The sequence below is a fragment of the Gouania willdenowi genome, chromosome 1 (assembly GCF_900634775.1).
Source record: "Gouania willdenowi chromosome 1, fGouWil2.1, whole genome shotgun sequence".
Classification (NCBI taxonomy): domain Eukaryota; kingdom Metazoa; phylum Chordata; class Actinopteri; order Blenniiformes; family Gobiesocidae; genus Gouania; species Gouania willdenowi.
In genome coordinates this window covers 6,038,118-6,055,248 of record NC_041044.1, presented here as the reverse complement: position 1 = coordinate 6,055,248, position 17,131 = coordinate 6,038,118, and the positions used below count along the sequence as shown (strand labels likewise).

Below are 17,131 nucleotides of genomic sequence, written 5' to 3'. Positions count from 1 at the left end.
CAGATGGAGATGGAGGACCAGGACGATGCGTCCTCTGTAAAGTTCAAAAAGGACAAGAAGCAGCTGGACAATCTCTCAACAGAACCGAAGGAGAATGATGTCCAGGAAGAAAGTCTCTTTGAAGAACTCCATCAAGCCAAAGTACAAACCGCCAATGTAGAAGCTCCAACTAAAGCAAAGCGCAGACGAACGCGGAAACGTGTAAAGTGGGTGAAGAGTACAGTCCAGGATCAAGGACTCTCTGAAGAACTGGCTCAGATTACAGACCGGGAACAGGGACAGACCAAAGAACTGGGTCAGAGTATGGACCAGAATCCTCATTAGAACCGAAGGAGAAAAAAAAAAAAAAAAAAAAAAAAAAAGACAGAGAGAATTGTGTTCTGATCGAGACGGAGGTTCGATCCTACAAGGCACTTCATTCCGTCTCTTCACATTTCTTTTCTTAATGTGTCTAATTCTATCTCTGTTTCTATTCACTTAACTTCCTTCCTGTCTCTCAAACTTTTCGTACTTTTCTGTGTGTATGTGGGTGAGTGATTAGGGTTCACGCCGTGTGCTCCTGTTTGCCCCACATACATTTTTTTGAAATTTTATGACTTTGCATTATGCTGTGCAATGATTTGACAATAAAATAGTTAGATTTGATTAATGTCTAACTGTTTATTGCTCTTGTATTTTTGTTCTTTGTTGTTATTGTTTTGTAAACAATAATTCGAAAGTCAGGTTTCCTTTGTGACAGAAAGAGGCCTGAAACACCCATGTATATAGTATATAGTCTATATCAGTGATTCTCAACCATAGGGCCGTGAGCGCCAACTGGGTCGCAAAAAACTTTCAGTTCCTGTGGGCCTCGAGGACCACGGGACCACAATGCAGCTTCCCACCACTTGGTGGTAGTGAGGCTTCATTCAGTTTCTGAAAAACAGTGTTTCCAGATTGGGCGGTTTTCTGCCCAATTGGGCTATTTTTGTTAACGTCAAGTGGGGAAAAAATACATTGGGCGGGTGATACAAATTTAGGCTGCTTTTGTCCACATTTGGTGAGTTTTTAATATTGTGAAAACGGCACTCTCTCTCTCTCTCTCTTTAATGAATGAATAGCCTAAATAAATATATAATTGATGTGAGTTGTATTTAATTGGCAACTCTTTTTTTTTTTTTACTTTGTCTGCACATGCTGTCGAAGGTTAACACTGCAAGAAGTGCAGTCTTTTATAGACAGCAATGTAAGTTTTGTTATTGCAATTAAATAAAATTAAATTATTTTATTGCATAATTGTGACCATCACCAACCCTCCCTAACCCATGTTAGGGAGGGTGACGGTGGCTCAGGTGGTAGAGGGTCGTATTCTGATTGAGAGGTTGGGGGTTCGATCCCAGACATTGGTGCGTTAGTGCCCCCTACAGAGTGAAAAGAATTTAATATGTGCAAAACGTATTTTAACGCACTCCTCCTAGGGCGTTTCACTGATGGGCTCAAAATTGCTGGAGATCATCTAGAGAAGTGGGACATCAAAAGTTATCTATAATTTTTGATAACTTGGATTTTGGCCAAAACCTTTGAAAATGTATATATATATAAAAAAAATTTTAAATGCTCCCGTTTGCACATACGAACTCCAATTTGTGTCAAATATAAATTAGTTGTTAAACTCTCGGCCCTAAACCAGCTCAATGTGGAAATACGGAAATTGGTACGTTAGCACCAGTGAAGACAATTTAATACGGGGAAAAAAATAAATAAAAAATATCTGGAATTTTTCACAAACTTCTGTTTTGGCCTCTCGATCAAAAAAGCCATTGAGACTCATGCTTCATTTTTTATTGTGTTATTTTGTATCGAGATTCTCTCCATTTTGTGTTCATTGGAAATTGGCCAAATCTTGAAAATCGTCAGCTCAAACTTGAATACGCTCCTCCTGGGGCTGCTATTACTACTACAACTCCAGCATAGTTCTTGGATGTGTTAGTACAACAACAAAAATCATAAATATGTCTAAGTTTATATTTCAATAGTACATTTCTGTCTAAACAAATCAATAATAATGTATTGATATATAAAATTGATATATTATGTCTTTGTATGAACTTGAGGCAGCGCATCAAAGGTGGCACAGCGAAGGCAGCGCGGCGTAGGCGAGGACCGTTATTATTTGACCACGCCCATTCCATTTTTTATTGGAATGGGCGTGTTCTAAGATGTGATTGGGCTGGAAACTGTCAATGGAATCTGGCAACACTTTTGAACACGCTCCAATAAGCAGCAGCAGAAAAAGACAGGTGCAAAGTCTTGGCTGGAGTTATGGAAAAGTTTTTAAAATGAAAAAGTGAAAATGGGAGTTGTAGCATGTTAAACATTGACAGTTAGTAGAGTTTGTAGAGAATTTTAGATTTTTTTGTATAGAGCAAAAATGAAAACTGATAAATTGTCAAATTAATCAGCAGGTTATAAGTTAATGTTTTCAATTTCACTTAATTTAAAATGTATATACAGTTTATTTATTTCATTTGATACTTATTATTTTTAATTTATTTATTTTATTACCAAATAATTTTATCTGAAATTTTCTTCAGTTTTTTGAGTATCTAAATCAAAATATTTTGTGATTTTATTTATTTTTTGTTAATAATATTGACTCCTTTATGTGTTCTTGTAGCAAATTGATTTGTTCTATTTGCTCACCTGTTCAGTGTTGTTGTATGTGCAGGTTTACATACACAGTAAAAAGAAATGTCTTTGAGATGATCACAGTGTATCATTTATTTTACAAGGTTTTAGCTGGTTTAACTGTAAGTGGACTTGATTTAGTTATTGAATACATATCAAATCAAGACTCGGATTAATTGAAATGAAAGTGTTAATATTTAAAAGGGCACGTGGTCACTTTGTATTCGGACAATGGGGTCCCGAGGTCAAAAAGGTTGAGAACCCCTGATCTATATGAAGCAATACTTGTGAAAAATGAAAGTGTATCACTGATAAAAATGAGTTTGGTAAAAGTAAAGTCACAAATGGAAAAATTGTCAACTGAAGTATGTAAGAAATAAAGATAATGAAAAACAAAATAATAACAAAAAAAAATGATAAACATTCAGAGTATTAAACTAATATAATATGTAAATAAATTCTGCAGTATGTAACATAGTTGGAAACGTCAGTTATGGACTATGTGCACAGTGACCAGTGGCAACAGAAAATGGTTATTTATAGGAGCCTGAGATGTGAATGAAAAACAAGAGACCAGGGGCCTATAATACTATGCAGCTAGATAATTATATCCTGAATTTATTTCCAATAGTGGGCTTCACCTAACCAAACTGTCTGTCAAACAGAAACTGTCCAACGAATCTCGATTACAACTCGCTAAGTTAAGAGAGTTGATTTCAGCCTGGCTACGTGCACGCTCTTGTGTCAGAGGTGGAGATTACAGTGTCCGACCAATCACAATCATGGATAAACTGGAAGGCAATTTACGTCACAATTAGGGAATTAGTTTTTTGGGTTCAAAACTATAAAAAAAACTATACTGTTTTCCTTTTATTTTAACTTTTCAAAATAATTTCTTGATAAACTATTAAAAACAATGCAATTTAACTAAAAATAAATCTTGAATGAAATAAATAAAGGAACAATACAAATGAAGAAGCCTATTAATTTAAATTATGGCTCTAGTAAACTATGCAAAACTAAAAGTAGTTCTTTTTCTTTTTAAAAGTGCAACTGAAAATATTTTGTGCTTTAACAATTGGACTTTTAAAAAAAAAAAACTGTTCTCGAACTGTATTTACGTCAGATATTTGTTTGGACCAGCAGAGGGCGCTGGTAACCCAGTGGTCGGTTGGCATGCAATTATTCTGTGCAGTGAAGAAGAGATGCTATGCTAGCAGACAGAGCTAATAGAAAAACGTGACTTTTACAGATATTCACGTAATATTACAGATTGAGATGTAACGATTAATCGCAAGGCAGTTAAAAATCGATTCATAGGTATCACGGTTGATATCGATTTTCTGAAAATTGAATCGCAGTACTTTTTTAACCAGCAGAGGGCGCTATCCACAAGTGTAGGCGGAGTCTACTAATACTTTCTTTCTGGCCACCTTCTACTCTTAAATATGTTAATAAATGATTCATTACCCCTTTAGCACCAACAGAATATCTGTAATATTACTTGAATATCTGTAAAAGTCACGTTTTTCTATTAGCTCTGTCTGCTAGCATAGCTTCTCTTCTTCACTGCTAGAATATCTGCATGCCAACCGACCACTGTGTTACCAGCGCCCTCTGCTGGTCCAAACAAATATGACGTAAATCAGTGCAATCACGGTTTTTTGTTTTTTTTAAAGTCCAATTGTTAAGGCACAAAATACATTTTCAGTTGCACTTTTAAAAGAAAAAGAACTATTATGCAGTTTTGCATTGTTTATTATAGAACCAGATTTTAAATTAATAGGTTTCATTTTCATTTGTATTATTCCTTTATTTATTTCATTCAAGATTTATTTTTAGTTAAATTGCATTGTTTTGAGTAGTTTATCAAGAAATTCTTTTGAGAATGAAAAATAAAAGGAAAATAGTACAGTATTTTTTAGTTTTTTTCCCAAAAAAAAAAATTTGTCTACAGTCCCATTTTGTGAAATAAATCGAGAGAATCGTATCGTGAACCCAGTATCGTGAATCGAATCGTATCGGGAGTTGAGTGAATCGTTACATCCCTAATTACAGATATTCTTTAGGTGCTAAAGGGGTAAAGAATCATTTATGAACATGTTTAAGAGTAGAAGGTGGTCAGAAAGAAAGTAGCAGCAGATTCCTGCCCGCCGCCTGAGCAGTTGGACAAGAGAAGGATAACTAGTACTGCGATTCAATTTTCAGAAAATCGATATCAACCGTGATACCTATGAATTGATTTTTAACTGCCTTACGATTAATCGTTACTTCCCTAATTAAGAATTGAGTGTTTACAAGGTCAGTTTAAAGAAGATTTAACTTTTATTCTGAATTAAAGAGGAATAAAAGTACCAATGTAAACCATCAATGAAAAAGCTGCTTAACCTCCCACTTTTCTATAGCAAAACATACTTCCTACGGGCGCTGCACTAGTTTCATAAAATTTTCCATTGGTAGCGGAGTGACCACAGTCACTGAGCGCCACAGCCAATCAGTGGAGAGCTGAGACTGATGACATTGTCACTGTAGAATTAGATCTGATGACATCATTACTGTGGATGAGTCTTTTCTGGCTTTGATTACAGTCTGGCATCCATTTATCTCTGAGCACGTGTGAATTTGGACCTGTGACGGGAGCTGGAACGGTATATAGAAGTTTGCTCTCATTCTGTGCATTTTCGGTGCATCTAAACTGACTTGTGGAATCCGAGTTCGGACCAACTCTGTTCTGCCTATCTGTAAGTTACAGTCTATGTGTGTGTTTCTTTCTGTATTTAAGTGTGTTTCTCTGTGTATGTTTTTTTCTGTGTATCTGTATATTGTGTGTGTGTTTGTCTGTAATATGGTACCATCAACTCTATTCACTGCACATCGGATTGTTATTATTTGATCTTATTTTTTTATATTTCTTATACTGTTATCGAGTTGAAAAGGTCATAGCCAGAGTAAATATTTAGTATGTGCAAAGTTACAGTCAAATTAAGTCATGATTAGTTTGACATCTGGAAAAGTTTGTGTCTGTTTCCCCTTCCAAAAGTATTGTATCGGATTGTAAACCTGTTTCTTATGTTTACATTGCCAAAGCAAGTGGGACAAAAAACGATTAAGCGTAAAAAAAAAAAAAAAAGGAGAGCTACATTTGTGATGTGCAAAACAATAAAATAGAATAAAAAATAACAAAATAATTTACAATTGTTATGAGTGTCATAAAGTGTCACAAATATCAATGCATCCTGTTGTGCAAGTACATACATACAGTACATGTACACAAACACCTACATATGTATATATTCATACATGCATGGGCAGACTGTATATATTGTCTGCCCATGCATGTATGAATACAGACTTCCTACGGGCACTGCACTAGTTATTATTAAATTTAGTTAAATTACAAATTATTATAAATATATTACAACCTGAGATGAAAGCAGCTTTTCTCTTCAGTGGGTGTGGTTGTGTGTGTCTCTGAGCAATGCTTTATTCTTACAGGAACTGGGTCAGAGTAAGCACCAGGACCAATCTCAAAGAGAGTAAGGATCCCCGATACATACTCTTGTCAGATTTGATAGAAAGAGGAATCCACCATGAACTGTGTAGAACTGATGGAGATGGAGGAGCAGGGCAATACGTCCTCTGTGCAGTTCAAAGAGGACAAGAAAAGTCTCTCCAATGTAGAAGCTCCAACTAAAGCAAAGCGTAGACGAAAGCGGAATCGGGCACAGAGGGTGAAGAGTACAGTCCAGGATCAAGGACGCTCTGAAGAACTGGTTCGGATTACAGACTGGGAACAGGGACAGACCAAAGGACTGGGTCAGAATATAGACCGGGATCAAGGACTGGCCAATAAACTGGGTCAGTGTATGGACCAGAACCAAGGTCTCTTCGAAGATCTCAAAAAGAGTAAGGAACAGCGAGATGTGCTCTTGTCAGATTTTATAGAAAACTTGGAGGAATCCACCATGAACTGTGAAGAACTGATGGAGATGGAGGACCAGGACGATGTGTCCTCTGTAAAGTTCAAAAAGGACAAGAAGCAGCTGGACAATCTCTCAACAGAACCGAAGGAGAATGATGTCCAGGAAGAAAGTCTCTTTGAAGAACTCCATCAAGCCAAAGTACAAACCGCCAATGTAGAAGCTCCAACTAAAGCAAAGCGCAGACGAGCGCGGAAACGTGTAAAGTGGGTGAAGAGTACAGTCCAGGACCAAGGACTCTCTGAAGAACTGGCTCAGATTACAGAAAGGGAACAGACCAAAGAACTGGGTCAGAGTATGGACCAGAATCCCTCATTAGAACCGAAGGAGAAAAAAAAGAAAAAAAAAAAAAAAAGACAGAGAGAATTGTGTTCTGATCGAGACGGAGGTTCGATCCTACAAGGCACTTCATTCCGTCTCTTCACATTTCTTTTCTTAATGTGTCTAATTCTATCTCTGTTTCTATTCACTTAACTTCCTTCCTGTCTCTCAAACTTTTCGTACTTTTCTGTGTGTATGTGGGTGAGTGATTAGGGTTCACGCCGTGTGCTCCTGTTTGCTCCACATACATTTTTTTGAAATTTTATGACTTTGCATTATGCTGTGCAATGATTTGACAATAAAATAGTTAGATTTGATTAATGTCTAACTGTTTATTGCTCTTGTATTTTTGTTCTTTGTTGTTATTGTTTTGTAAACAATAATTCGAAAGTCAGGTTTCCTTTGTGACAGAAAGAGGCCTGAAATACCCTTGTATATAGTATATAGTCTGCAGCTTCCCACCGCTTGGTGGTAGTGAGGCTTCATTCAGTTTCTGAAAAACAGTGTTTCCAGATTGGGCGGTTTTCTGTCGAAGGTTAACACTGCAAGAAGTGCAGTCTTTTATAGACAGCAATGTAAGTTTTGTTATTGCAATTAAATAAATGAAATTATTTTATTGCATAATTGTGACCATCACCAACCCTCCCTAACCCGTGTTAGGGAGGGTGACGGTGGCTCAGGTGGTAGAGGGTTGTCTTCTGATTGAGAGGTTGGGGGCTGATCCCAGAACCTGACTATGTGTCGAAGTCTCCTTGGGTTAGACACTGAACCCTAAGTTGCTCCCAGTGGTCGACTAGCGCCTTGCATGGCAGTCTTGTCCCACTGGTGTGTGGCTGTGAGAGTGATTGGGTGAATGAGCTGATATGTAAAAGCCCTTCGAGACTGCTTCAGTGTGGTGATAAAGCGCTGTATAAAATCTAGTCCATTTACCATTTAGTCCATTTAACAACGGGCAAGGAGAACTTTATTATAGGGAGGATATAAAGAGAGAGGGCAGTGTTACGGGAAGGGAACAGGGAAGAGGGAGTCAGGGTAGGAAATGGAAGTGGTGGGGAAGAAGTGACTGCTTTAAAGTGAAATGTGATGTTATAGTTGTGTATATTGTGCTTACTGTGTTGTTAAATCCATTCAGCCAGTCTGGTAACAAGTATAATGATGGTGGCAGCGATGAGGGAAGGAGTGATGGTCATACCTAAAATTGGTATTTGGGATCATCGTGTCTAAGGGTATGCCCAGTACGAGTTTATCCCACATTCTAAGACATGCCAGTGCGTCCATGACCAAAGTTTGTGCAAGATCCGCTTCTGCGAACCCAGACGCCACCTCGGGCTCGAAGAGGCCGCCAGGCCAGCAGAAAGAGCGGGGGCCAAGAAGACCACGCCCATTCCATTCTTTTGTTTATTTGACTTTATCAGTCCATCAGATATAAATCTCTATATTTCCTATAGGATGTCATCAGTAAATGAAAAGATTGCATTGATGTCTAAATACTCTCTCTCCTGTCAGCGTCATAGATCCACACAGAGATGTGTTCACAATGATCCTCCTTTTATTGGACAGGTCATTTTCTTTTTTTTTTTTTTTTTTTTTTTTACTTTTTTACCTTGTTTGCACATGCTGTTGAAGGTTAACACTACAAGAAGTGCAATCTTTTAACAGCAATGCATATTTTATTATTGCAATTAAATAAATGAATTTATTTCATTGCATAATTGTGACCATCACCAGCCCTCCCTAGGGAAGGGTAAATACTTTATTAAAGGGAGGATGTAAAAGAGAGAGGGCAGTGTTACACCAGGGTGAGGGGGGTGGGGGGGGGGAGTTAACAGGGAGGAGGGATACAAGATAGGAAAACGAATGGGTGGGGAATAATCAATAAGTTTCAAGTGATGTGATGTGAAATTGTGGTTGTGTATATTGTGCTTATTGTTGTGTTATCAAGCCAGTCTGGTGACCAGTGTGCGGCTTAGGAATAATGATGGTGGCTGTGAGCAGAGGAGGAAGTGAGTGGAAGTTACATAAAACAGGTATTTGGGAACAACACGGACAGGTCATTTTCTAAGAGATCTGATTGGTCAGGAGGCGGGACTTTCGTACTCGCTCAGATCCTAGCCAGAACAAAACCTGGGGGGTATTTCATCAAAGTGTTCTAAGTAGAACCAGGCTTATGGTTTAAACCTGGTTCAGCTAAGTCGTCCGTGACCATGCTGGCTTTTACCATTTCATCAAACTTTTCTCAGCTTGAAGCTCCCCAGCTGAGCCAAGCCAGCTGACAGTGTTTAGCTTAAGTACACGTCCTCATAAGACCCACAAGATTGATCACAGATTTATCGATTAGAGAGTGACGGCACATGCGCTGCAGCTTTTACGATGAATAAGAAGCCAATAGGAACCAATGCGGAGACCAACAGGACGTGACGTCATAAAAAAAAAAAAAAAAGGACAGACTGTGGTTTGAAAATTTTAAAAGTAGGGTTAAAGAAGGTGTTATTTAGTCAATTAATCATAGCAAACAACTGAAGTATGGGATCACTCACTAATCGTGTGCAAGTTTTTTTAACACCTGTCAGCGTTTAATAAAAGAGATGTTACTCACAATTAAATAATATGTAATTGTGTTTGATGAATAGTTTGTTGCACTCAGTACTAAATGAACAGCAGGAGCAGCAGCGGTGCTGTTGGATGCTGTTGGATGTCACATCCAACACTGTAGACGCTGCAGGTGCAGGTGAGCTGTGCACGGGAGGTGCGTGCACTGTGCGCACATCCCTTAAAGTGTATTTTTGTCATTGGGAGCCTTAGTGCTCTGCCCTGTGACTGTCCCTGAAGCCCCTCCCTCTGTATATCCACAGCTTCCTCATTATTGATCTCTGATCAATAAATGGACACATTTATACCATGCGGTAAACGAAGGCAATGGATACACGTATCCTTATATATTATTGATGGTTGAAACTCATGGAAACTGTGATATCTTGTTAAAAATACGGTACACATTAAACATGTAATAAGATAATTATTCTATAGTCATTTGTATGGATTTAAAATCATATTAAAACATTTAGCATGGGGCCGGTGTTTAGCTCAGTGGGTAGAGCACCCGCCCCACATACAGAAGCCATAGCTCCTCACCTGCAGCGGGTCCAGGTTCAATTCCCAGCCTGGGACCCCCTCCCGCGTGTCATTCCCTGCTCTCCCTGACCCCCCCTCCTGTCAAGCAACTGTCATATAAAGGCCACTAGAGCCAAAAAAATCCAAAAAAAAAAACATTTAGCATGAAATTCTGTTTAATTTCCTTTTAAAATACCATATTAAAGCAGTATTAAAAAAAAAAGTATAACAGAATTTGACTCCTTTTTCCTTTTGTAGATCTTTGAGTGTTTTAAAGCATCACTAAATGACTTCTTTAATAATGATGATGTGGTTTCATGAGAGTGTATCTGCAGCTTAAGCCAAGCTTGCTGCTTAAACCTGGTCAGGAGCAGGTTTGACCCACGGACTGTGTTACTATGGTAACCAAGGTGTTTTCTTGTTGATGAAACCGCCGTTCCAGTTAGAACCGGGCTTAACAGAGCCAAACTCTCAGGTTAAACCTGGACTTAACCCTGAGCTGGGTTTGTTGAAATACCCCCCTGGTCCCAACCAGGTTAGTCGTTCAGCGTAACCTGAGCTATTCTAAGTTACCATGGTGATTTTGCCCTTGTAAGATGTTAACCAGCTTCGTAGGACAGCACACACTTAATAAGTTAGCACGATAAGAGGAGATCTAGCCTTGTAGTATAGTAGTTGTATTGTTATAAGTAAACCAAATATATATATATTAGTTGGGTGGTAATAATGAGAAAAACAGTGCCAGAAAACAAAATCCAAATGCAATCAAAAACAGTTCAACTTAGATAATTAGCTCAACAACTCACACACAGTGAGAACAAAAGTCCTTGAAAAATTGCAATCCAATAGGATGTGCAAGATGTGCAAAAGTTCATTTCAATACTCCCAAAGTTCATGAAGAAGGAAAAAAATAATTGACACATTTTGGTTGAGAAAGCTACATGGTTGACAGTACGGCAGGGAGGAAATGAATCCATAAGTGCACTTAAAATCATCATAAAAATATTCAATACCCGTTCATTTCAAAATACTCAAGCAAAGTTCATAGATAAAAGTACAGTAGCTACGTTTAAACAGACATCACTAACCGAACCTCATTGGCATTTTAGGATTAGCCGAAAAAGTGCTCAAAGTTGGTTAAAACAATAAATAATGGCCAAACAAATTAGTATAATTTTTAAATAAACCATTGCCTACTAGGGATGTAACGATTCACTCAACTCCCGATACGATTCGATTCACGATACTGGGTTCACGATACGATTCTCTCACGATTTATTTTACAAAATGGGACTGTAGACAAATTTTTTTTTGGGAAAAAAACTAGAAAATACGGTACTATTTTCCTTTTATTTTTCATTGTCAAAAGAATTCCTTGATAAACTATTCAAAACAATGCAATTTAACTAAAAATAAATCTTGAATGAAATAAATAATACAAATGAAAATGAAGCCTATTAATATATAATAAACAATGCAAAACTGCATAATAGTTCTTTTTCTTTTTAAAAGTGCAACTGAAAATGTATTTTGTGCCTTAACAATTGGACTTAAAAAAAAAAAAATTACGTCATATTTGTTTGGACCAGCAGAGGGCGCTGGTAACACAGTGGTCGGTTGACATGCAGATATCTTGCAGTGAAGAAGAGAAGCTATGCTAGCAGACAGAGCTAATAGAAAAACGTGACTTTTACAGATATTCAAGTAATATTACAGATATTCTTTCGGTGCTAAAGGGGTAATGAATCATTTATTAACATATTTAAGAGTAGAAGGCAGCCAGAAAGAAAGTATTAGCAGACTCCGCCCGCCGCCTACACTTGTGGTAGGCGGCGGGCGCCCTCTGCTGGTCAAAAAAAGTACTGCGATTCAATTTTCAGAAAATCGATATCAACCGTGATACCTATGAATCGATTTTTAACTGCCTTACGATTAATCGTTACATCCCTATTGCCTACCATTCAGTTTTATTCTTTAAAAACAACTTAAATTAATCACCTTGAAGATGAAGTTTAGATGATCTAGTCCTCATGTGCGGCCAGATGGTAAACGTGTATGAAAGCTGTATGGGGTTTTGCAACAGCTAAGTTAGTGACTTCTTAAATAAAACTTTATAGTTTCCACGTATACGGTTAACGCTTGATCGGTAATGAGTCGATATTATAGCAAAATACTTACCAATATATGATGGTCCATGTTTTGTTAGTCAGTTTCTGTGGTTTGATTGAAACGGCAACAGCATGCTACAGCCACAGCAGAGGCGGGTGAGGATGTCAATTATGTGACATTAAAGGAAATGGTAAATACAGGCGGCAAGACAGTCAGTGGACCCGCCAAAATAATGCACCTGTACTAAATGCGCGTTACAAGTACAGTAAGTAATCATAAAAGTCTTGTCAAACCTCAGGGTGAAGAAATGGTTTCCAGGAAACAGTGAATTGGGTCAGTTAATCAGGACTCTAATAATTAAATGGAGCAGTTGGATGTTTTTGTTCATTCTTTATTTTATTTTATTTTGAAAACAAATATTCAAAGACAACATTTTTAGTAAGTATTTTTAAGTAAGAAGGTCAGATGGAAAGTTACAAAAAAAAGGAATTTCCAAATGAAAATTGGAAAATAAAGTACAAATTTTTAGTTGACTTTTGTGGCAAATATGTGAGAGTTGGGAGCTCTGCATATACTGTAGATCAGTGGTTTCCAAACTTTTTGTGCCCAAGGTACACCAAAGGACAAGTACAAATCTGAAAGCACACCTATAATGCAAAATAAGCTTTATAACAAGTGTTATCACTCATATCATGTACAATATATGTGAACTGTGCATAATTATCTACTAACGCCAACTAAAATGTGACAAAGACAACGATATTAAACATGAAATATTACACAACATATTTTAAAAAATTTAAAAAAAATTAGGTATGGAGTTTGCTATTGTATTATGAAATAAGTGCATACAAAATAGTAAATTATTATTTTATGTGTAGTTGTATATTGCAAATAATGTATGGTTGTCACAAAACTGGACTTGACTCACGGCACACGGTTTGGGAACCACTGCTGTAGATTATATTCATATATCTGATAATGTCCAAGCCCATAATTCAGCACGACAAGTTTCCTTTACACTTTCTGTGTATTTTTGTGTGTGTGTGTGTACCTTTGTATCCATGTGGTTTTGTGAGAGTTCATTGTTGAGTTCAGAAATATTAGATTTGTCACTGCTGGCTACGGTGGCTGGGAAGTGTCAGGTGAATGCATTGACCGGTATTACAGATGGACACGTTTCTGGCGGATGTTTTTAACCCGCCAGAACAGAGAAGAACAAGAAGAAGACATCGAAACACGTATGAAAGTAAGTGAAAGTTGATTAGGATACTCTTATATTTTTCATGTCAGGCTATCATATCATAATACCGGACCGCCGGAAACACTTCCGTTGCGGAAACACTTCTGTTGTGGCCATTTTGCATTCGTGTTGTGACCTTTTTGCATTTGTGTCCGTTTCTGAAAATGCATTTACCTGACACTTCCCAGCCACCGTAGCTGGCAGATTTTTAAGTGAATGAACTTATACTGATGAACCCTGAAGTAATGAAATCACCTGTCGATATAATGCAGTCAACTACCCACAGCCGTTTTCATCAAGGTCAAAAGCTGAACTTTAAACAATGGAACAAAAGTTAAACGTATTAACGCCAAATTGAAATCACGTTCTACCTGACCTAGTTACACTTCACACCTCCTTCTAATTTTACATCGTTTACATGGGATGCGTCACAAATTCTTCGTGCGTCCAGATTATACACGAATGGATAGACGCAGCCCAAAGGCAAAATCTTTCCTATGCTGCGGTGCGGTCCAATCCGCGTGTCAAGAGCGTTGGCCGTGTGAGCATGCTCCCAATTTTTTGTCATATTCGAACATTTGCAAGAGTTGAAAATGTTTAACTCCTGCGACTGTTTCACATGACAAAAGCTAATCAGAGTCTTTGTTGACTATGACGTCAGGCCGTCAACAAGGACAACAGTCTGTTCACCCAGTCAACCATGGAGTAGAAGCTGTGTGTGACCACCTGGAGCTGTATGACACGCCCTTTATAACCGGTACCGGACTAGGAAGGATTTGGCGTGGAGGAGAATCAGTGAGGAGGTGGTAGTAGCAGGTAAAAGTTCTCTCTGTCTGTAGCACTAATCTACATAGCATTAGCCGCTAATCACACAGGCTTTTTTCATGATGGTTTATGTTTAAGAGGGAGTGAAACTCAGTTGGATGTGTAGCTGGTGGATGGTGCTGTGCTTCAAACGCGCATATGAAGTGAATGAAGACATTTTTTGATCCTGCAAAACCTATGAGGCGTTTCGTGCGGCAAACACGTCCAGCGCCACAGAAGACGCATTCGGTGTGAATGCAGCATAACACGTGGACAACAAAATGTTATCACAGCAGCACACACTCACTGTTAAAAATGATCCAAGTCAAGCATTGACTTAGAAACTAGCGTACAGCTGTGCCAAGTTCAACTGTGATTGGAACAAAGTAGAAGTGCTGGGTTTCCTATTGTGCACAGCTGTCAGCCTTAAGAACATGTGGGAAAGGGAGCAGGGATTACTACAAGCTGTTCTTTTCAAGTAGTTGCAGTGGAGGAAAAGTCAATATTGTTTTATTATAAAGCTGTTAATAATAATGTTCACAAGATTTTAATAATATCATAATAACATCATAAAACAGGGTTTCATGATATAAATGGTATTTGTGTGTAGAGTACAGCTTATGTAGAATATTTGTTCCTCATTTTTTGTTTTAAACTACAGTGTTTTATATACCTTTGACCTTTTCACTCTATATTTCTAATTGAATAAAAGGCTCCTCCCCCTATTTAAATCTGTTGGATGTGGAATCAGTGTTGTTTCTGGAGATGACTTTTTACTCCATGTGCTGGACCAAAGTGGTTTCTGAAAACAGGACATTGAAATAGGTCATCTTCTAATGACTCATTAAAATAAAATTAAAAAAAAAAACACCTTTTTTTAACGCATGCTTCAGTAACCATGCATGGCCGATAAAAGCCCAGTTGAAAAACATTAACACTTCATAGATAGATTATCTGTTATATTTAGAACACACATTTTGTTCTATTTGTTTAAATTGTCATTTAATGATAAGACAGGTGGTGAAGCACATGGCTCAGGCCACAGGATTTCAGAATTGATAACACATTTTAGTATAATTGTATAAACAACTTATTAGTGACGTGAAAGACAAAACAACTAAACATATTCTGTGACTGTGTTTGTTATCGAGATGTAATCTTTAACAAGCTTACCTGTGCATCCTTGCGTGATCTTTCCTGAGGTGTCCTGGTGAAAAAATTCCCCAGGAGCTTTGGACACTTTTTTATAATTCCAGGTGGGAGAGACCAAGTGGAGACTAGGAACAGGGGAGGTTGTAAATCTATATATATATATATATATATATATATATGTTGTACTTTTAATATTGAAATGTCACCTCCATGTTTGGTACAGGCCCAATTAGTGATGCACCTGTATATAAGGAGCTTCATTCTGTTCAATAGAGAGTCAAGTGGAGATTGAAGTGCATTGTGCTGGTGGTGCAAATGGAAAAAAAAAAGATAAAAACCTGATGCATCAAAACCTGGAGCTTGATTTCCTCATTGATTGCCTCCACTGCTAGGCAGGGGCGGAGCTATGGGTGGGCCTGGATGGGCGCAGGCCCAGCCAGATTGACAGATTGCCCACCCAGTGAGATTCATGAAAAAAAAAATCTATTTGATATTTGGTATTAGACACATTTCTATGTAAAATCTGGAGAGTAAAGGAGTGGAACCTTTAGCACTGTAGTTAGAGTCGGTGCCAGGCAGCATTAACTGAGGGGGGATTAAGAAAACTGCGGGGGGCACAAAAACACTCCGTTCCGAGTAGCATCTCTCCCTCCCCCCCGGAAAAATTGCAAAAACGGGTTGGTTTTTATCGGATTAAAAACCAAACAAGCACCGTTTTTCTGTTTTAAAATTAAATCTGATTCTGTTTGTGTGATATTTGGATATTTAAGGGAAACTAGAACGACAGCTTCATGTTTTTTTCTCACCACACAGAACGACCGACAGACGGACTTTTACTCTGCTATGTTTGATAAAAATTATCTTGTATCATGTTTTCCACCTCACACTGATGGCAGAGGTGTAATTTGTGTCGATGACATTTCGTTAAAGAGTTATTGTTGCTGGAAGTCTGAATTTGTGAATATCTGCAAACTTTACCGAACAGTGTTATGGTCCAAATAGTATCCAGATAATCTGGTGACTTTTGCTCCCGCTCAAAAAGAAGCAACGCATAAGTCGAATTACTGGTGAACTGAAATGTTATTAATACATAAATAAATCAAAACCAAATAATGGATGTTACGTAAAACATGCACATATATGGTGTAATAACTCTACTGCTCAGTTCTTATGATCAACTTCTGTGTGTGTTGATGGCTGTTGTTAGCGGTATTTATAACGTGCAAAATATTTTTTTTTACTAACCTAAAAAAGCTGTAATTTTCTTTGAAAAAGTGTCAAGTGTTAGAAGTTCTAACACCTATTGTTCCTCACACCAGCCTCACAGTTAATAGTCAGTCACCAGTTTATTTAGATACTATTTGGACAGTAACACCGCGAAACAAAACTACAGCGTGAGCAGCTTTTTACGAGCTAAAACATCCACAGACTGAATGAAAACATGAGCAGGACCAGAAAACTGCTGAAATAAATCCTTAACAGTCCTATTGTGAGAGGAGACCTGGTCCAGGACCTGGGGAGGGAAATGAGGTGCAGCGGACTTCAGTTCTCGCTCTAATTTCTCCATTAATATCACACAAACAGAACAAGTTAAAAAACAAAACCAAAAAAAAAAAAAACAGAAAAATGCTGTTTTTCTGGTTTTTGTTCTTGCTGTATTTCTGTTTTGGTTTAAAATCAGATAAACAAAATAACCACACTGTTTATTTGTTATTTTGATTTGGTTTTAAAATGGAATAACCAA

At 37.7% G+C, this 17,131-nt stretch overlaps 1 protein-coding gene across 1 annotated transcript; it reads left to right on the top strand.

Moving 5' to 3' along the window:
* Window positions 1-5,244: 5,244 nt before the first annotated feature.
* On the top strand, window positions 5,245-8,192 carry LOC114472228 (uncharacterized). Its single transcript, XM_028461421.1, has 3 exons — window positions 5,245-5,408; window positions 6,163-6,942; window positions 8,101-8,192. Exons 2-3 carry the CDS (start codon window positions 6,258-6,260, stop codon window positions 8,190-8,192), a joined length of 777 nt encoding a protein of 258 aa, XP_028317222.1. The 5' UTR covers window positions 5,245-5,408; window positions 6,163-6,257.
* Window positions 8,193-17,131: the final 8,939 nt, after the last annotated feature.

What these genes read in the sequence shown, in the direction of transcription:
- LOC114472228 (XM_028461421.1), top strand. Translation starts at nt 6,258, where the DNA reads ATGAACTGTGTAGAACTGATGGAGATGGAGGAGCAGGGCAATACGTCC. An exon ending in GACCAAAGAACTGGGTCAGA is followed by an intron (nt 6,943 to 8,100) that starts GTATGGACCAGA and finishes AAATCCATTCAG; the next exon opens with CCAGTCTGGTAACAAGTATA.